The sequence below is a fragment of the Lissotriton vulgaris genome, chromosome 10 (assembly GCF_964263255.1).
Source record: "Lissotriton vulgaris chromosome 10, aLisVul1.2, whole genome shotgun sequence".
NCBI lineage: Eukaryota > Metazoa > Chordata > Amphibia > Caudata > Salamandridae > Lissotriton > Lissotriton vulgaris.
The window spans coordinates 105514249-105536343 of record NC_141698.1 but is presented as its reverse complement, the minus strand read 5'-3'; the positions used below and the strand labels follow the sequence as shown (position 1 = coordinate 105536343).

Here is a 22095-nt window from a genome sequence, read left to right as displayed (position 1 = left end):
TGTCACATTTGGGAAAGTTAAAACTTTTGGCAGTGTCAATGACAAAGCTATTAATTTTGCTATTTTCAAAACCAAAACATAAATAAAAAAAATTGTCATTACCAATAGCTCAACCTTTCCTAACGCGAGACCTATTTCATTGCAAATGCTTGTTATTTGGTGTAAATCCGTTCAGCAGTTTTAGAGTTCTTTTAAAGAAATATACATTTGTGTATATACAGGGAGGCGGCCCCTCCTCAAATCCTCACGCTCTTGTGCAGAGATCTGATTGGCTGCCAACATTTCAACTGGGGAAACGTTGGCAGCCATCATGAGGCTCAGCCTTAGCCGAGTCCCCAAATAAAAATATAAAATTAAAGAAAATGGGTCAGGATAGGAATACCCTGGCCCCTTAGCCCTGGTATTGGTGTCCCCAAGGGACCCCGCCAGGGCCAAATAACATTTGTATTTTTTTTTTCTAAAAAGAAAATGTAATTTAAATCGTGACTGAGTTGCTAAAACTTTTTTTTTGCCAACTTTAAAATACCTTAATTAACTTCTGTGCCTTACGTTTTTCTTCGTTTAGATGGGACTGCCCATCAAGGCCTTCGTATTTTGTGGATGGTTGCATTGTCCCATTAGGTTTTGTTGCTAGTGAACAAACATGGTGCCTAAAATTCAAACCCAATATTTGCATTGATGGGACTCTGACCTCTTTTTGGGTAAGCGGTTTGGTGTGCAGTATACTGGCCCATCAATGTTTCTGCTTATACCTGCTCAAACTGTTTTGAAGAGAAAATGGTTGGTTTCTCAGTTTAAAGAATAAAAAAGCTCCCTGACTAAGGAACCAAACACTCTACAATTCAATCCAACTGCGATATTGTTGTGATCAGCAGTGGCATAGCAAAGGCCCCCACAGTGCGGGGGTGGGGGGGGGGGGGGGTGAGCACCTGGGGGAGCCCTCAGCGCAGTACCCTGGCCTGAGAGCTCATGAGTAAGTCCGGAAGTGAGCACCTCCATGTACTTTGCAGGGGGTGTGGGGGCTTAAGTTTCGTTACGCCGCTGGTGATCAGACTGGTATTTCTCATTTCTACTTATGATTACATTGCTTTAAATATTTCAATTTTAACAGGAAGTGAAGTTATTGAGGTTCTTGTAGTCCTTATTTGTGTATGATGGACGAAATCTGTAAAGTTGCCGTTGTGAGAAATTCTTTCTAAAATAGTGTACGCTTGTAATGAAATTCCACAAATATGCAAACAAGCCCCTGATAAGGGTTCACTTTGGTTTGTTTCCATACTGTTATGAAAACAGTGACACAGAGACATGTTTTCCTTAAATATGATTATGTATGTAGACGAGGCTCTTTACTAATGATTGTTTGGTAAATAATTAAAATACATTTTTAAAAAATCTGTCTCATGTGCTTGCACAACATTGGTTTCAGCTCTTGGATTGGACTTGTTGGCTTTGTAATCATGGGCAATCAGGCTGTGCTCGTAATATTGGAAATGATGGGTTAGAGGAGAATTCAGTCAAAGATCGGTGAATGAGTGGACATGCTATTGCCTGTAACTATCAAAATAATGTTTTTTCACTGTCTTGATAATGTGTGAGAGATGTGCATGTAAGGATGGTCACCGTAGGTCTATGGTGAATCTAATTAGCCTTTTGGCCATGGGTCATGCTCTGGACAGTGAATTTGAACTCGTATGTCCAAATAAATGCTCATTATAAATCTATAAGAAATGTATTAATAGGCTGTGAGGGCTATACTTCAGGATGGCTTGACCACTGCATGACTCGTTTAACACAGGCCAGTTGTGTTTTTGAGCGTGATGGTTGAAGTTGTGAATCGGTGTCCTTGCAGGAAACTAGAATGTTTTTAGACCGGGATCTACTCCCTCGACTGTGTATTGAAATATTAGTAATTTCTAATTGGCTCTGGAGAGCCTCTGATTTCAGTTCTGCCGATTATATTTATCCAGTGGCCGAGACATGAAGTTGTAATTACTTCATCTTACTCTGAAGCTGGTGGGTGATATAGCGGGAGTTGGGGAAAGATCAGCCTGCCCATCAACTCCTCTGAATTAATGCACTGCCCATATTTAAAAGAATTAGTGCGGTGGAAGTGGACCAAGCAGGTTTTATTAAAATGGGTGATCGGTTTTAGGATGTGCCGGGGGACCAAGATTATTTGGTGTAATGTTCTTATAAACGGGCCAATTTGGAAGCCCAAAAGACACAATTGTGCCCACAGTTGAGTCTGGCACACAGGTTTACCTTTTCTGGGAAATTTACTGTAATGATCGAACTAAACGTCGTGTATTTGATGTGGTCCTAGTGACACCTACATTGCACTATCTTTCATCTGTGACTGGTAGTTGTAAACGGTGTGGTGATCAAGCCGCCTCGAAGTTCGTACATTTATTGGATACTCTCAGTTACCAGTGATAAGCTAATGCACATGATATCCTCAGACCTTAAATACGGGTGCATGATGGGAAATGAAGACTGTGTGGTTTGGTAGTGATTTGCCATCTCTTTCTAAGGAGGAGACTGTTCCAGCGTGGACCTTGACCAAGCGTTTCATTGGGGAGCTATCCCTCATCACTTTTCCCCATTGTTTGGTGTTGATTATAAATATTTTCTGTCTCTTTGGGTTAGTTTTCCTGGTGGTTGACACTAAAAAGGCTATCCTGAAAACACCTAGCACTGACGTGTCCTGAAGTATATTAAAAACCGAAAGCTTATATTGAAGCGGTGTAGGTGTAGAAAGTAAGTGCGAATTACCACATTTGTTTTAAACTTCTAAAGGCTGTCTTAGCCGAACAGTTCAAAGAGCGCATCTCGCTAATCAGGGGAATATTCTAGCGTCCCCGGGGTGGTCGCACTGGTTTAATTGGAAGCCTGGCTTCTTTGAAGTCCTTTTAATCCTCCTCAAGCTCGGCGAGAGAGTTTGAAGGCAGCAGCTGTAAATTAGACATTTCTCCTACTTTTTTATTTTATTTACATGTGTCTGGGGACGCGTGTAATTCATTTTCCTGCGAGTTGTTAAGCCGAGCTGTGGGCTCACGGACAGCTGAGTGAAAACAGGCGCCTTGATTAGGCACCAGTCCGAAGACAGACGGGGAGGCGCGGTTGCGCTCTCCAGCGGTTTATTAAAGAGAGCCGCACCTGACGAGCCGGCTACGGCCGCGAACCGGCGGAGCGCAAAGCGCGTCAGAGCCCAGGCAGGAGCAGGCGGCAGAGCGCGCCACAGCAACTTCCTGCGCTGCAGAGTGAAACCATGACCGGGCAAAAAAACAAGCATTTGCAATGCAATAGGTCTCGCATTAGGAAAGTTTGAGCTATTAGCATTGTAAATGACAAGGGCGTAGGAGACACTAAAATTCTGGGGGGGTCAGGGACAACCTTGTGACTTTCCAGGGACCCTATACAAATCACCGCCCGTTAAACAAATACAATCGCGTACTTTCGAAGTGAAATATTACGAAAAGCAGGCATGTTGTAGTAATTTCCATTTATGCTTTATTGTAATTTACATTCATATAGTAATTAGACCAAATGTTAAAAATGTATATGAATCATCTTGATGAACCAAGCAAACATAGGTGGCTGAATAGGGTGGGGGCGTCGTGTTTGCAAGTGCATTATGATTTGAAAAGTACCTGCTGCTGCATTCCTGGTCTCCAGCAATTTTCAGGCAACAATAAAAATGTGAAGATAACTTTGGTGATTAATGTTCTTTGAGAGAGATCGAAGGTTTGTCTAGTAGAAGTTTTGACTCTTGGTAAGGTAGGCACAGTGGGTTAATATGCATGCTGCAAAGAATGTGTACCACGCAGATCACAAAATGCCTATCATGTAAATTGGTAAGTGAGTTACTGCCTTTGTCTGAGAGATTCTGTTGGTATTTGCAGTTTATAAGTTAAAATCCTAACATTGAACAGTGAGCTATTAACCGTCATCCAAGAGCTGCATGAAAACTTCAAGGTATAGATTAGAACATTGAGTTTTCCCCAATATTTCCTTATCCTAATGTTGGAAAATGGGTTCATTAGGATAGAAATAAATTCTGATTATTAAAGAGAACCCCCCAACCCTGGTGTTATGTTTTAAATTCTGAGTGTGTGCTGCTTTAGTGTTGCAAAGCCATCCTGTGCCATGGGCACTCCCCAACGTTTTGCTGACTGGTACTGGTGGCACCTGACTCTGACTGACCCTGTCCTCTGCCTAAAAAGGCACAGGGCCAGTACTATTCTGAAAGAGACACTTAAAGATACTGTGAAAACACCTACATACACTAGGGTGCACTATGGGTTAGGGTACCCCTATGATTGGCATGACCTCTCCTATAAGGCCCTAGTTCATAATAGGGCAGGGAGATTAGTAACTAAGTCCCTAGAATATATTAGGGCATGGCAGTTTAGAGGCCAGCAGCCCTTTCTGCGTTTGCATGTGTGCACTGCTGAAGCCTGAGGTCAGTTTAAAAGTCGCCCTGTGTTGTAGGACTGCTTTTAAAATGCATATTGTGCCCAATCTCGACTTTTGGGAACTTATAAATTGATCAACTACAATACTGGGGCAAAATTAAGTTAAGTGGAAAAAAAAATCCACTTAACTATGGCTGTATCATATTTGCCACATAATACATCATCTGCTGCATAATCTAACGATTTGACCCAAAACAATTTTGTAGCTCAAACGCTTCAAAAATTATTAAAAGAAATGTGACTTATGTTGCTGTGAAGTGTAGGGCCCTTTGCAAAGGTTGACTGGTCACCTTTACCTGTGCTGCATTTGTATGTTACACAGGTACTAATGAGGCAAAAGCTTTGCAGAGGCTGTTAGTATGTATAAATATGTTAAAATAATAAAGTATCTTAAAATGCACTGCATTACTCTGCAGCCTTTTTATTATTGCATCCTTTAGTCAACACTGCAACATAATTTTGGCCTCCATTGCTGCATAACTCCAATGGCCCGAAAGAAGGCTGCACATGTTAAAAGTGTTTGTGCAGGAAGCAGAGACCATGAAGTTTGCCAACTTAGGGGCTGATAAAGAAGGCAGGCGGACTTCAGTCCGTCTGCCATCGAATCGGGGAATGGGACCGCTGGCCTTCAAGGTGGCGGCCCGACGATAGGCATTACAATGCAACCGTCTCTATGGCTTTCGCAGTGCCTATCTTTTACTTTGCAGCAGGTGCTGCTGGCTGCATCATCTGCCGCAATGTAAAAACTGACATGTCAATCAATCATAGCATTTGTAAAGCGCACTACATACCTGTGAGGGTCTCAAGGCGCTGGGGGGGGGGGGGGGACTGCTACTGTTCGAAGAGCCAGGGATTGAGGAGTCTCTTAAAGGTTAGAAGATCTTCGGTTTGTCGTAGGCCGATGGGGAGGGTGTTCCATGTCTTGGTGGCGAGGTGGGAGAATGATCTGCCACCGGTGGTCACTCTTCGGGTGCGGGGGACAATGGCGAGGGCGTGGTCTGCGGAGCTGGCGGGCTGGGGTGTAGAAGCAGTCGTCTGTTGAGGTGTGCCGGTCCGGTGTTTTGGAGTGCCTTGTGTGCATGGGTGAGGAGCTTGAAGGTTATACTCTTATTGATGGGGAGCGAGTGCAGGTTTTTCAGGTGGGGTGTGATGTGGCTGCGGCGGGGTATGTTGAGGATCAGTCGTGCGGAGGCATTCTGTATGCGTTGCAGTCATGACAGGAGTTTGGCCGGGGCTCCTGCGTAGAGTGCGTTGCCATAGCCCAGTCTACTGCTGACTAGGGCTTGGGTGACCGTCCTAGTTTTGGTGGGGATCCACTTGAAGATCCTGCGAAGCATGCGGAGGGTGTTGAAGCAGGTGGAGGAGACCGCGTTTACCTGCTTTGTCATGGAGAGTGTGGGGTCGAGGATAATCTCTAGGTTTCGTGCGTGGTTGGTGGGTGTTCCTAGTGCCGTTGGCCACCAGGAGTCGCCTCAGGCAGATGGGGTTGAGCTGAAGATGAGGATCTCTGTCTTGTCCGAGTTCAGCTTCAGTCGGCTGTCCCTCATCCAGTCGGCGACAGCCTTCATTCCTTCGTGGAGGTAGGTTTTGGCAGTGTGGGGGTTCTTGGTGAATGAGAGGATCAGCTGGGTGTCGTCGGCGTAGGAGATGATGCGTGTCGTGCTGTCAGGCAACGTGGGCGTGTGGTGCCATGTAGATGTTGAACAGCGTTGGGCTGAGGGATGAGCCTTGGAGTACACCGCAGATTATCTAGGTTTTGGAGCTGAAGGGGGAGGCGGACGCTCTGTCAGGTCCCATGTCTGGGGGCTGAGGGGAAAGGGGCCCGCTATGGGCCTCCAATGTCCCTTTCCACCAACTTTTCAATGACGGGTGAACTGCCATGGATAGGCTGGCGGTTAAGGGGTATCGTAAGCCCTACTGTGGTGCCTGGTAGGCACCACCAGCATTGTAGGAAGCAAGAGCCCCTCCGCCGCACTGGCGGGCTCAAGTAGCCAGTAGGGTGTGTGGCGGTAGGTCTTTCCGACCGCCAGGAAAGCACCCGCCATTGTGATATGGTTGGCGTTGATGCAGTCACCGATGGCCGTGGGACCGCCATTGATTGGGTGACGTGGCGGTTCCACCTTCATTATAATCACCCCCTAAGTTTGGTGTGCATGCAAATCCTACATTGTCAACCCCTGGTAAGTTGCACCACTACTGCTGAAAAAGGCCAATGGAGGTACCAATGGGTGCGGTGGACTGGCCTCAAGGATCTTGTGACTTCAGTGACTGTCACTTTCGATCTAGGGTGTGCTTCTTTGTATGCCTGCTCGCAAGACTGGAGGTGAACTGCAGTATGGATTGTGGTGGACAGGCCTTCCAGGTTAACTCACCCTTGCCACCGTTGGGGTCCCCCTGCGGGTGCTAAGACACCAGGGCTTCTAAGGTCTATCGGGCCTTCTAAGGTGTAGCATCGGAATGAGCTCTGTCAGGAGTGCGGTCTGGTGGATTGGTCATGAAGGCTGAAAATGGTGTTCCAGTTCCGAATTCAGTAGCTCTGGCCAGAGTGCCACATCCTCTCCCACACTGGACACCATAGTGCCCCACTGAGAGAAACTTGCACTCTCTTCAGCTACAACTTAATTATGCTGCAACTAAATTCAAATTATGCACTAGACAACAGTAAAATGCTGCCTGAAAAAAAAAGAATAACACCCTGAAAAAAGCAAACACTCATAAGGAATGCAAGAATAAGCAAATTATGTGAAATGTATTCAGGAACAACATGGTTACCGTAACAGTTTTAAACTAATTTTTCAGAAATCAGTAAGTGTTTTTGCCTGAAAAATTCAGGACATGGCTACAGGACCATATCCTTTCAAAATGTAAGCAGTTCGGTTAAAAAAAATCACATCCCCGAACACAGAGCTGCAGTACACGTTGTATAAGCTAAAATAATTAAAACAGTTGAAAACGATCATTTTAAACATTTTCACTCCACTCATCAACCAGGTATTTCAGTCCCTTTAGAAATTGTGCACTTCCCATGGGAAAACAATGTTGTTCCAAGAAAATAGAAAAAAAGAAAGTAGCGCTTTCACTGGCAAACTCTGTAAAGTGGTTCTAATGTGTGTGGGTGTAAATAACAATCTGGCCTGTCTGCTGACCACTCTGTATTGCTTAATTTAGGTATTTCATTTTTTTTTTCTCTCCATCCCGATGTTTTACTTTGGAATTATAAAACGGTCAGTAAATGAGGAAATATCCAGCCAAAGTGTCGGCTATTTTGGATCCATTTCACAGAGAAACAAATGAAGAAAAGGAGATGCAAGAGAGTAATAAGAGCTCTTGAAATCAGAACTTAAGCAGGAGCGAGACAGAGGCAGAAATGGGTATGAAGGAAAAGAGACCGTTTTTTCCCCCCCTTCTCTGCTCTTCCCAGGACTCGGAGCCTTCCTGCAGCATAACAAAGGGCAGAGGGCGGGTGGCCTCTTTGACTCCAGGCAGGTCACGGCCATTAGGTAGTGTTCGCGTGCTAATGGCCCTGCTGAATAACAGAAGGGAGAGGGGAAATTCTTTTGTCCCCTCGTCCCCCAAACCCTTGTCCCCAGAGCCCCCCCCACTCCAAAATCTGGGGGGGGACATATCCCCCGCGTCCCCCACACTTCCTACGCCCATGGTAAATGACACTTTTTTTATTTGTGTTGGTGTTGAAAATAGATACATTAATAGCATTGTCATTTACAATGCTAATAGCTTAAACTTTTGCAAATGTGACACCTATTACATTTGTAATGCAATATGTGTTGTGAGTGAGTCAGTGAGTGGGAGAGTCAGTGAGTGAGTCAGTGAGTCAGTGAGTGAGTCAGTGAGTCAGTGAGTGAGTCAGTGAGTGAGTGAGTCAGTGAGTGGGAGAGTCAGTGAGTGGGAGAGTCAGTGAGTGGGAGAGTCAGTGAGTGGGAGAGTCAGTGAGTGGGAGAGTCAGTGAGTGGGAGAGTCAGTGAGTGGGAGAGTCAGTGAGTGGGAGAGTCAGTGAGTGGGAGAGTCAGTGAGTGGGAGAGTCAGTGAGTGGGAGAGTCAGTGAGTGGGAGAGTCAGTGAGTGGGAGAGAGTCAGTGAGTGGGAGAGAGTCAGTGAGTGGGAGAGTCAGTGAGTGGGAGAGTCAGTGAGTGGGAGAGTCAGTGAGAGAGAGTGAGTGGGAGAGTCAGTGAGAGAGAGTTAGTGGGCGAGTCAGTGAGTGAGAGTTAGTGTGTGTCAGTGTGAGTGAGAGTTAGTGTGTGTCAGTGAGAGTGAGTCAGCCATTAATGCAAGGCATTTGCAGGTAGGGTGAGGACTCTAAAGCTCAACTTTCATTGTGACAATGGTTCGAATATACTTCCATTGCCACTGGGTGTTGTACTCTTGTCAACATAATCCTGCATCAAATGGCGTTGGTGTTCAGGGATATGTGTGCAGTTTTAAACGTCCTAAAAGCAGTGCTTACAAGGAGTGTGCGTGTTTTTAAAAAAAATGTATTTGCAGTTTTAAAGATCATTAAAGCAGTGCTTACAAAGGGTGTGTGTGATTAAAAAAAATGTCTGCAGGCTTCTTGTATTAACTTTAAGTTGCGTAGGTTCCAACATTAGTGCTAGGAGTTCGCAGTGTGCGCGTACCAAACTACTATTCAAGAAATAAATATACTTAATATCCTCGTGTGATTGTTAGCTTGGGTGGTTGGGGGGTGGAGCACATACTTATAACTCTGTTAAAGGTCATTAAACCAGTGCTTACAAAGGGTGTGTGCGATAATAAAAAAAAGTTTGCACACTTCTTGTATTACATATATTTGTAAATTGCTTTCATAATATATCTTCCCTTTCAAAGTCACCAAATAATAACTTTTGAAAGCTTAAAGAGGAGCACACCGACATCATGCCAAGAACAGCCCGTCGTGTTTGTCAGCCCGGGAGGAGACCGCCTCGCGGGCTGGTGAGCAACTAATTGAAGCCGCACCCGAGCACTTAACAGGTCTCTAAAAGACCATTTATTTGTAAATGAGGCTTTTGTTGTGTGTTCACCCCTTCGTACTGCCCCCCCCCCCCCCCGCCCCCCGAAATTTGGCTCTAGTTGCCCGCCTGGTGTGAGGGTATGTACCAGTGGCGTAAGGGTACCAATAAGTAAATGGTAACATCTGTGAAGAGGTAGGCGCATAGCTGTCAAGGTTTTAGATTGCTGTGTGACATTTCCTAATTTCATAGTAATTATGAGTGCCATTTCAACGATTGTGAGTGACACTTTCACGAGCAAAATGAAGAATTAAAGATGAGGGAAAAATATAAATACCAGAAATTATACCCATTTGAGCTACAAGAAACTCTGAGAAGATTTTAAAACTGCTGCAAAGCACCAGAAATGGAAGGGCAATAACCGGAGACAGAGTGCGTTACTGCAGTTCTCAGTTAAGATATAGCTGCTAAGTTTTCAGTTGGTTTATGTGACATTTTCATGATTTTAGCATGTGTGTGTGTGACATTTCAAACCTTAATGTGTGACACTTTGAAAGACTTTATCTGAAATGGAACAAAGCAGTTATTTTTCTGTAATGTCATAGAATGAGCAATTGTCGACCTGCATTGTGTAGCTTGGACGCGTCCACACCACAATTGAGATCCTACAAAACTATACACAACAAGCATTCATGGAAAAACCAGCTCTCTGCCAAACACAGCGCCAATCCTACTTCATTATTAGTAGTTGTCAGTTCTCTTACCAGCACAGAGTACCTTTTGCGCAAATTACACGATTCAGAGGTAAATAAAAAATAAACTGGGCTTTGTTGGTGACCTGAAGATAGTAGGGCCGATGGACTGGAGAATGAGGCCACTATAAAGCCATTATCATTTTTAGGGCTCGCCTGGCGTTGCAGCGCGAAGATTAAGCTATTGACATTGTAAATGACAATGCCATTTATTTATCTGTTTTCAAAACCAACACATGAATAAAAAAATTGTCATTTACAATGCCAATAGCTCTAACTTTTGGCAAAAGCGAGACCGTTGCCTTGTAAAAGCTTGTTATTTATTTGTATTTATTGAAATGTGGAAGGACACCAAGTTGGATGTACTACTATACTATAGAAAACGCTTACTTGGGGAGTCAGGTTTTCAGATCTCCTCTGATTTTCCAGATGTCCGTCAGGACTCGAGGATAGACAAATATGGATCTATATGAAAAGTAGAGGACTCTAGCAGGGACTACTATTGTGCTGCCCGATGCCTACTAGAAATATAAAAATATATTTTCCACAACTCTGCTTAAATGACTTAAAGGCCTATTCAGATTACTGACACAGGCAGAATGGCTGCTGCCAACACTGTGGCTCAAGTCAAGTTTGTCAGCAACCATTCTGGATTCTCTCCTGTGTCTCAGGGATAAGTAGTTTATATGTATTGAATATTCTACTTTCCTTGCGGATTGCAAGTTTACCTTGCAACAAGAGAACAATTGTTCCAAACGAGTTGAGATGTCAAAGTACAAGTAGATTACTGTACTATGCACGATTAGACTCTCTGAGAATACAGTACATTATCCTTTGCCCAACACATTTGTTTGCCACCTATATATATTAATTTTATTTTGTGCAAAATTACGTCCTCAAAATGTTTTTCAGATTATTTGGGGGTATCTCTGCCTAAGCTAAGTACTGCCTAGTCTTCACATTTCTTTACAACATATGGTATAAAGCATTATTTTGTTTTTTTATCAAATGTTGGGCTGTGTGTCCTTTCACAACTTTACCTTCAGTTTGGGCAAGGAGGAACCAAGTATTTCAATTTAGTAATTATGTCAAGACTTTGTACTTGCCATGTTGTAGGAATGCAAATCACTGCTGATATTTCAATGATTGGGCCTGTTATTACATGTTTTTTTAATAATTTTAAATGAAGCCTTTTACCAGATTTAGGTAGACCTGGTGTCCCTTTTGTATAGTCAAGATTACATTTTCATTGCAGGTTATCTGATAAAAAGCTAGTAGACTGAATCAGTAAGTTGGGAAAATAAGGAACTGGCGAAGACCAATAACGAAGGAATGTCTCTCCGAAGAGCCATGAACTAAGAATTAAACATTGGGTTGCATTTTGATATGTTCCAATGACAGGGATATGTTCCAAAATGGTGAACAACGAAAAGCATGGCAGCCTAAACGTACTTAAATAAAATTGATTGCCGTTAGAAAGATTTCTGGCACTGACTAATATTGTCCTCCCAATTGTGTACACCCCTCAAATTGATGTTTTTACTTTGTGTTTGAATCATCCAGGACTCCAGATGACTTTTCAAGGTACGTCGTTGCCCTACAGCAGAGGGAGTTGGATTTGAAGGAGAAGAATGCCAGCACGACTAATAGGTGAGTCCAAACAATTCTCACCTTCCTCCGTACGATTGTGTCCAGTGATATAGGCAGCTGCAGTGGTTCTGCACTCTTCCAGGGGGAAGAAAAGTGTCTTTCTGCCACGGGTGTTTTTTTGGGAAGGAGCAAACTGAGCTTGCTCATTGTGTAATTTAGTGCTGAGATTGAGATAATGTTTCACCTGTGATTTCACCTGATATTTCTCTTAGATCAGTTCTGGAGTAAATGGTAATGCGGAACACTAGAGAGTGGGCAGAGAGCATGACCTGGTCTTAAGAGAGGCGCAGCCTTAAAGAAGTAACTACTACTTACGTCTTAGTAGGCTACAAACATTGGCGTTGGAGGCAGTGCTAACAGACCCTTGAATGATGTAGCCGGGATTACTTAGATCGTACTGTATTGGTTTACATAGCTCCGCACTGGCTGAGCCCCAGATGAAAAACCATAGTTACTTATTTCAGTTTTGTTCCTTGGAGCAAATACAATTGTACTATTCATATCATTGCTTCCACCTGATTGTTGTGATCTTGGAACCCTACGTACGTTAGTTAGACTTTTTCAGAGTATTTTATATTCCACACTCTGGTCTTTATCACAAATGGGGGGCTGTAAATGTGTGGGTGCCCAACATAAACGGTTTCAGTACCTGCAATGAGATCATCAACTGGTTATGATCTGTTAAATTCGATGTATGCACACAACAATTCCACTATCATTTAGATCACTGAATCTCTCACAAACATGAGGCAATCACACTGGTAATTTGCACACTCACTAGTAACCTATTGTCTTTCCAGGATACGTTTCTATAGGTGGTCTTCACTTTGCTTGGGGTACCTCTACAAGACCAAAGTGACCTGAGGAGTCTTTCACCTTCTGTAGGTTGCAGGAAATTATTTGATTGTGAAATGATTGGATCATGTGAGCCATTGAAAGAGGCAAACTTTCTTATGACTGATGGGCCCACCGAATATTTGGGTATGTCTCTTCTCATTTGGGGCAACTGTGTTCTGTAAGTGACCCGTGGAATAGAGGAGTCCCACGTGTGCTCTGTTTGGTCCACCCGGGCTGCAGCCTGTATAGTGGTGACCCAGCATGTGTTACCCATTTACTTCAAGCAGGAGTGCTGTGGATCCAGGTTCAAACGACTCTGTTCCATCACTAGCATTATCGTCAGCTACAGTTAGGGCTGGGAAAATACGATGTGGTGTTTTTTCATGCAGCTCATGGATTTCTTACAAAACGTATGTAAAATGTGCGAAGGGATCATCGGCGGCGATTCACCAACATGCCATGGGTCGCAGAAGTGACATCACATACTCTTGGGCATTAATGACATCACAGGAAATGTCATGTGACCCTTGACACTGATTCTTTCCACTGTCATCACATCTCCTTAACCATGATGAAATAATATTTGACATTGCTGAAGTGTCATAATAACTACATGCTTAATATAACGCAACACAGACAAATATCTGTTTTAGTTACCACCTATATTATAATTCTGAGAAACATTTTACTACGGGTGTCTCTAGAAGACGAGGATCATATTCAGTATGACCGGGACAACAACAGACTTGCAAGCACCGTTTATTACACAAAATGAGTAATACTTTATTATTCATTATTAGTATAACTAAAACTGTACAGAAATAGAGAGTTCGCGTCTCAGTGTTGTTGACACTGACTTAGCCACCTCTGAGGCCAGGGCTCCCAAAGAGAGTGCCAGGGGTTACAAGTGGGAAGCCAGCGATCGCAGCTGGAACCCCTGGCAACCCCTAAATGAAGTCCATGGAAGGGATATGTAATTGGGCCTCAGTGCTACGATCGAGATGTGGTGTGATTTTGTCTTGCAAGTGAATAAATAAATAAAAAAAACAAGGTTTGTACTCTGGTGCAAAAAGCACCCACCTCCATATTTGCAGAATGGAAGAGGAGCGAGGGCGTAAAGTAAGTTTTATTATTTGTGACATTTTATTGCATGGATGCAGTGGTTGAGTGGGCGGGATCTATGGGAAACAACATGCCCATGTTTTACAAAAAATTATAGAAACTGTTTTTGTTACAAAGTAATTGTCCCTGAACGGTAAGTATTGAACTTCAGGTGTCTACAGCTAATAGCGATGGGAAAGCAGTGTATCCTGTGCTGTAAAAATGAGGCCTCTTAGAGACAAAAAAGACACACCGCCTGCAAGGTGCAAGAAAGGTATGTGTTGCAATTAGTTGAGCAGGAACTGTTAAAACTGCTTGAGAGCCAGTATAGACTTTGATTGATGCAATAACTTGAACCTTAAAGGTGCCAGTTATGCTTTGCGAGCGGTACTGTAATGGTGTTACAGCTGAGTTGTGGAGGGTGTCCTTTGAAAAGACATTTATCAAAATGATTAGGAATTGGGGTATTTAAAAGCTTTAGTAGTGGTTTTAATGGCAACTTTAAAGTAGATTGGTTCTTGTTTATTAGCATTCCAACACTGGTGGATAAAGCCCCTATTCCACACTGTTAGAACCGGGGCCACCGATCCCGACACAGTAACTTGGCGTGAGGCAGGAAGGCACCCGAAGGCAATGTGTAAAGCAGTGGTGCATCACACACTCACACTGACACAGTAACTCGCACGCAAAGAAGAGACACCACACCAGGCTGGTTTAGAAAACAAGACTCTTTATCTACTTTTGGTTCAGGTAGGTAACGCTGGGCTCTCACCTAAAACAGGGTAACCCGTTCTCATAACCACGGATCAATGCAAGTACACTTCTTAGGCATAAATTCAACTCGGGTAACATTTCTGGTATTCAGGGACAACATAGGCAACATTTCCTAGATGCACAGTCATGAAATGCAACACTTGTGGGCATGAATGCAACAACAGTAACATTTCCTATACATGGGGATCATATAGGCAACAGGCACAACGTTTCCTAGGTTTGCATTCACTGTAGGCAAGATGTGGTAGGCAAGACAGCCCCAGATAGTCCTGATGTGGGCCTGGGAGTGTTTTACAGATTTTTTCACGCCCCAGAATCCCCTTAAGCTTCCCCTGTGATAAAGGGGAGAGGCCTCATCGATGTTCTAGGCTGCGCCCCTTCCAGGTAGCAGTCGGGGGCAGCCCACGTCCGCTTTGGCGAACAGGGGGTTAAACGGGGCCTTCGATGCTTGTTCTAAGTCTCTCTAAGTGAGGGGCGGTCACAGGGCTGCCATTCCAATCTAATTGGGCTCCTTGGCATCCCCGCCATTAATACTGAAATTGCCTCCCTCTCGGGGTGTTACCTGGAGGCTTCGTTCACTTTTAGGCCCGTGCATGCTCTGCGAGGCACTGGCTGCTCCCACGCTCCCCCCTCTGGCCTTCAACGCTACTTCAGACCCGGCCTGGGGAGGTAGGGCGCTCCCGCTCTTCTTGGAGCACCTTCGCTGATGTCTGGACGGACTCCGGTCTTTCCGGTTCTCTCCACTGCCCGGGAGCCAATGAGGGCGCGGCTCTGTGACGCTACTGGAACTCCGGTTGCCCTGCAATGCTCCTCGGGCACTTCCAAGGCCTAGCGCGGCCTACACAGCACCCGCAGCGGCCCTCCCCCCGCTTAGGGGGCCGCGGCGGTTCGGACTTCGCGGCGCCTGGGCCGCGGTGGTGTTCTTGGGCATTTCGCTTCCCTCTGTCAACGCGCTTGCAGGTGGATGCCCTGCCAGCGGCGGTGAGTCCCCCTCGCCAGCGCTTCTCTTTTTCCGCACATCGCGCACGGGGGGGGGGCTCAGTGGCAGATCAGCCGGGTCCTGGACTGCGGCGGTGATCTGGGGCAAATAGCGCTCAGAGGACACAGCGCTCGTAGGTGAGGGACAAGCAGGGCCTTGGTTCGCCTCGCAGCAGCGCCAACCGGCAGCAGCTGAAGGGCACAGCCAGAGCGCTCGCAGGACACAGTTCCTTCAATATAGCGCTTAGTTGGCACAGCGCTTACCTTGGGGCGTTCCCAGCGCTTCCCAGTCCTAGCACAGGTGGTAGTGTATCTTTAGTTGCAGTTTCTTTGGTTGCAGTATCTCTGAGGGGGGGCGGGAGGTAGGGAGTTGAGTTGGCAGGCACAAGAGGCAGGATGGTTCCTTGCAGCACACTTGAGTTGGTCTCAAGGCTTTCCTCCTCACTGGGCAAGGTCAGCAGGCTGTCAGTCCCTCAGCTATCTTGGGTACAGCAGGGCCTAAGCTCAGTCAGTCTCAGTAGTGTAGGATCCCCCCTAGGCCCAGACGCCTATACTCCGGCAGAGGTTCCCCCAGGTCCAGTGGTGCCCCAACTAACTAGTCAGGTTTCCCTCCTTTCCTCTTATACCCCTAGGTCAGGTGACCCTCCTGAAAGGCGGCAAAGCATAACTCCTCCCTGGGCTGGAAGGTTCCAGGAGCTTCTACATGTCTGTCTATGGGACAAAAATGTGGGACAGCAAAGATACAGTAGCAATATGTCCCAGCCTGCTCCTAACTACTAGTGCGTGTATGTTCAGTGGCCACTCCGCAGTAGCAGGGGCCTGTGGCAGCCATGTTATTAGGAGAGATCACATGCGCCTCAGCACTGTTTGGCAGTGGTAAGGCGCCCCGAGGCCTAGGTCCAACAAAAAGATGGTGGCAAAAATGAGACGCAAACGGAAAAAAAGGGGCAAGACCACCCCAGGGCTGACAGGTCTAACACACACATTACTGAATATGTATAACAATGGGATGCTGAACACCTTCTCATGATGGGCTGTGATGGGCTAAATCATTATAGGGTATAACATTATGTATAAGATCATTCAGAAAGAGGTAGTCCGTTGATTGCATTAAGGTGCTTCTTTTATTCTTCTGTTCAATGCTTGAAGTACAACCATGTTTCGTCCTTTCCGGTGAACAGACCTGGGGCTTACGCAGTGCAATAAAAGAAGGGCACCAGTGATGTAATGGGTGTCACATACAAACACATGTCTAATACCGGATTCACAGTGTAATTGGCATCTCAGATTGCAAGTTAATGTATTTCAGGATTGCTGTAATATGCTTATCTTTGAAGTGGTCGGGACGGGGTGGGGTGGCAAGAATTCCTAAATTCACTTTCCATACGGTCAGACTGGATCTCTATATATTATGTCCAATATATACATACAGTCTCAGACTTCTGTTTTGACATCCAGTAGAGATTTCATAACAGTTGAACAGTGCATTTTCCACTGATCAGTTTAACTTGCATTTATTTTTTCATTTAAGGTGTTTGTGTGTTATTGTCTATGCAGTTACCTGAAGGTGAAAGACTAAGAAAATAGTTACAGACATTTTGTCCTTTCTAGACACGTCTTTGGCTCTGGCTCCACCCTCGCTGACCCAGCCCAAATGGCACTTAGTCTCTGTTTCCATACTTTTGTTTTCTATTAACTTCAACCATGGGGATCAGTTCAAGCGTGTGGAAAAAGTATGGTTGGTTGTAGGTAAAAGAAAGCAGGAAATTCTGAATAACGTGAACACCAATAATGAAGAAATAGGCAAACCTACACTTGTGTAATACAAAGTTCATCCCTAGTGCTGCTTCATTGGAGTGGAAACCTTGTACTTCACTCAGCACTTCCCAATAAGACCAGTTGTCCTTTGAAATTTAAATTGTGGGGCCACAACACCTGTGATTCCTCAGCAAACTGTGGGCTGCACTTCTATAAAAGTTGGCTACAGCAAGCGGAGAAATGGCCAGGGCTTTGCTTCACTTTGCTCCTGGTGGAATGTGACCTGTGCGTCAGAATGATGCAGACTGAAAGCCAAGTAGCACCAGATACGCAGGGAAATTTCTAAAAATAAAAATGTTTTATTCCTTCTTTGATCATCTAAGTCTGGCGTCCTGGCATCTTGATTTTCCCGCAGTTTTTCTTTTCTCCCTCCGGCTGCTTTTTTTTAACATTTTTTTTTACATGTTTGAAATAGTTCTCTGTTGATTATCTTCTCTGAGCTGACAAGTTACAAAGTTACGTGATCATGGCGTCTTCACGATTTAATTGCAGAGGAGCAGGTTCTTGAAAGCGTTGGGTGCACTCAATGGTTCTTGCGGTTGAATTGAAGTCAATGGTCTGGAGCAGTTTCCTTGCGGAATGTCTTTCTATATGCATTTAAATAGGCCCAGCAAAGGCTCGGTGCCAATTGTTGCAATGTCAGTCATGTGGTTTTATGCACTTTTCTGTGAAGAAGCTCCCGTTACAGTAATTCTTACAAATAGCAACCTCTAAAAGAATTTAACAATGTGCATTGTGATCACTAGCTGGCTTTGATCAGTACACATCAAGATGGAGGGTTTATAATCCTCCCTCCTCTTGGTTTCTGTGTGATGTGTTGCTGAAGACAGAGAGCTCATCCAGGTACCATGGGCTCAGCCTATCAAGCTTGGTCACAACTTCTCTCCTCCGAGAGGAATCTAGGATGGTCCTCCGTATGCAATGGAGGGCCTCTGCAGAAGTCCAGGTGCACCTTTCTGGGGCAGCTCTATAGGAAACCTGGTATTTTTCCTTCTATGGCCAAGGATGAAAAAACAGAGAAAGAAAAAGTGGGGAATGCGGTAGTCCTTTGTGAGCACCATCTATTCTCAGTCTTGCAACTGACATTCTTTAACACAAATTGTTGGTGAAGATCTACGTGTAAGAATGATAGGTACACTGGTACTGTTCTCAAATTGTTTACTCTGCACAGAAGTGCAAGCTATGCACCTAGCACTGAGTAACATCTCTCACATAAAAAAAAATTACAAAGAACCCTGTCTCTGCTTCTCAGAATGCAGCTATTCTTTGGTCTAATACCTGGAATGCCTTTTGCGCCAGGCCCATCGCACACATGGAAAGTTCGTCTTTCAACTTAGCTGCAGTGGACTCATAGGAGCGTTACTTGGTATGACCATAGCATGCAACAGGAAGACGTTTTGAGTGCTTGGATTGCTAAAGAATATTTCACTCAAATGTTGTAGTATAGAATGTCATCGAAACCATTGCATGCCCTCGTAGGAGTTTATGGCAAGGACTACATTTCTTATATTTGGAATGATAGAAACACGTGAAGCTTTAATATGTAGTCTTGTATTTACACTGTTTGTTAAATCTATACATTGCTAGAGCGTGGATTGTGTCACATCCAGCCAGTTGTGCCCAGCTGAAAATAATGTATTGGAAAAGTGAGCTCTTGTCCGCTCTCCATCCACATCCTCTTGGAGTCTTTCGGTCTTTCCCTCCAACCCATCCTATTTCTCGCTCGGTCTCTTCTTTCCCTTCACCTTACTCTCTAGTTATAGTTCAGAATAGTCATTTTTCTAAATGCTTTCTGAATTGCTCAGAACTTTAGTCTGGTTTGACTAATCTGCACAAAACATTCTTTGAAAGATCTGCTTGATCTTGGAATGTTTCATACAGATTGATAGTGGTGAGAAGATGAGGGGGGGGGGGGGTGGTGAGCTTAATGACGGAGGGTTATTAAAGTTCTGTTTCCTGTTTAAAAAAAAAAGCTGAGCTCGTCATGAGCATGCAAGGGGTTAAAGAATATTGAAACAGTGGTAATGTTAAAAAATCATAGTGCAACATGAATAACACATGAAATAAGAGTTTTTGTTGTTGTTTATATTTTTCAATTAAGTTTACAACTCCGGTAATTGTGAAGGGTACTTTTAAGGACGATGCATTTTTCGTCACTGTAGTATTCTATATACTGGTTTGAACATTGTCTCCCTGGATTAAAACTGTACAGTTGTAATTATAAATCAATTACGACTGTCTGTTCATACAACATTACTCATTTTCAAATCGCTCTCTGTGTTTCACTGCATGATATATTCAAAACCAAGTGTCTATTCGAAGGTGCCTTGAAAAGGTTTTTGATCATCTTCCTATAAATCTAATGTTTTAATTAAAAAACAAACTGTCTTGACATTTTACCCGGGCATGCTGGTGTGACGAGCAAGAGGCACTCCTTGTGGTTATGCAGAAGTGGTGTGCTACCTTGAATCATCTTGGCACACCACAGTGTTCTCTGTACTGTCATTAGTACCTGTCTTGCAGGGGGCATCTGTCCAACACCCTGCAGTCTTTGGTGCTTCATTACAGCAATATTTGAGACCGATATCATTTAATAACCAACCGGCCCAGCTGGGCCTGACCTACTACCTCTGGTTCTTCCTGCAGGCCTGATATATCTTTCTGTAGGCTTCGAGGCAGTCCATCTACAGCGTCTGAAAAGATGTGGCCTCTGAATATCAGTCGGTAAGGAGTTGGACTCAGTCTAAAATGGCGGGGTCACTGGTGTGGCTCCAGGGTTTGAGAAGCACAAATTGGTGTTGGTGGAAGTCACACTTAGAGGCTAAACATAATTTATGCATGGGCACGTTGCAGGATTCATCGTAACTTATTTTTTTATAATTAGCTGCATAAATATTTCACTAGCTTATATGACACATTAGCAAAACTTTATAGCTTTTCGCTTACCTGCATTCTCAATTGGCTTCTTGCATGCTGCTTTAATAGCTGTGTTAATGGCAGGTGTTCACATTTACAGTTTATCTTGTTTATTTAGTGTACCCATAAAATTATCAAAAGCAAATTTGTGTCTCTCCATTAAGTTTCCATTGAGGTGGTTTATCATTGTGGGAAAAAGAACGCTCTTGGGACTACTACAAATCTATCTTTCACTACATATATTTATATATCTTCGGGCCACATTCAAATATTCATGGAATGCACATAAATATTCCTGTATGAACCCAACAAACAACTATGATACACACAAGGATAAGGAACTCAAATTGATACAATAAAACATTTATTTATTGATGCATCATATTTCGATTAAAAAATCTTTTTAGTATAAAAGCATAACAAATGTACAATACATCAAAATTATAATCAACAGTAAAAACCATGAGACAAATGAAGTGTAAGAAAATCAAAACATCAAAGTAGGGTTACTCCAAAGAAAATCACTCAATAAGAATTCAGTCCATCAATTCATAATATTATTGGACATAAAGAGGTTCCTTGGATATAACCATATACCAAACTTAGAGTTAACGCGTTTCGGTGATGGCTGGTGCTGATTTTCCCCGAACTTGGACAACTGGCTTCTCGAAGCCAGCTCATTAGAGATGGTGTTGCACAACTGGCAGTCAATGACCACTCTTTTGTTTGACCTGGGCTTTTCGATCAGCTAGTCCAAAATTCACCTACAACCCTCCCAATGGCTCCCAATTCACAGAGTCCGTACTGGACGCCACCTTTCTGCACCTTTTCTCCTCTAAGGAGGATCCGAGACTTTCAGGAGATGATCCGATCTTGGTATGGTCAGGCACAAGAGTTACCATCCTGAGTCTTCGATTTCCAGGCCTGCTGGCTTCTTGCATGCTCCTTCTCACATTGGCATGTGAGGGTTCTGAAATGGTGCCTTTGCAGGCAGTGGCTAAAGTATGGGTGGAGACCTATTGGATTCTATCGTAATCTCCCTCAGTGCTGCAGTATGTGGCTTAGTTGGTATCGAGGCAACCGTGGCATAAGGGATGGCCTTTTCTTCCTCTCCGGTAGGGACTATGGCAGTGACGGATGCTTCAACCCTGGGGAGTTCATTTGGAGGATCTGGAGAACAGAGGTCTCTGAACTCTGGGGCACATGCTTTTCATATACATCTGCTGGAAATGCAGGTGATATCACAACTGCAGTGTCGTATGTGAACAAGCAAGGGAGGGTAGGATCACCCCTCCTTTGTCTGGAACCTTTGTGCTCTGGTTCACCGCCAATCACCTGGTGGGATCTCTTCATGTCGGAGCCAACAGTCTGACCCGGCATCGTCATTTCTGTGCATGAGTGGTGTCTTCTACCTGAGGTAGTCCTGGTCATTTTTGCCCAGTGGGGCACTCCTCAGGTGGACTAATTCACCTCTTCAAAGTGGTTAGTGCCAGTAATTCTGCGGCCTCCATTATCCGTCAAGGGGATCCTTAGGGGGGACATGTTTTTTGTTGAAGTGGAACTTTCAGCTGCATTATGTTTCCCTGTACACTTTATTCGTCTGGTTCTGAAGAAGATTCCCTAAGACATGGCTCAAGTCATTCTTATAATCCTGGATTGGCCAAGTAGGGTGTGTTACCCAGACCTCCGGCGCTAATCCACCTGTCCTTCGATCTGTCTTTCATTTAGACGGGAACTTCTTTCCCTGTCGAGGGGATTGGTTATGCACCCCAATCTCTGACCCTCCACCTACATACTTGGAGATTGAGCTGGGGTAACTGAACTCTTTCCA

At 44.3% G+C, this 22095-nt stretch overlaps 1 protein-coding gene across 2 annotated transcripts in view; it reads left to right on the top strand.

Moving 5' to 3' along the window:
* The window catches only part of MAD1L1 (mitotic arrest deficient 1 like 1), a 2106297-nt gene that overhangs the window by 262992 nt on the left and 1821210 nt on the right, over positions 1 to 22095 (top strand). For both annotated transcript variants that reach the window (XM_086940612.1, XM_086940613.1), the window contains exon 10: positions 11754 to 11840. In XM_086940612.1, the coding sequence (XP_086796738.1) occupies positions 11754 to 11840 (87 nt within the window). The remainder of the gene's footprint in view (positions 1 to 11753; positions 11841 to 22095) is intronic.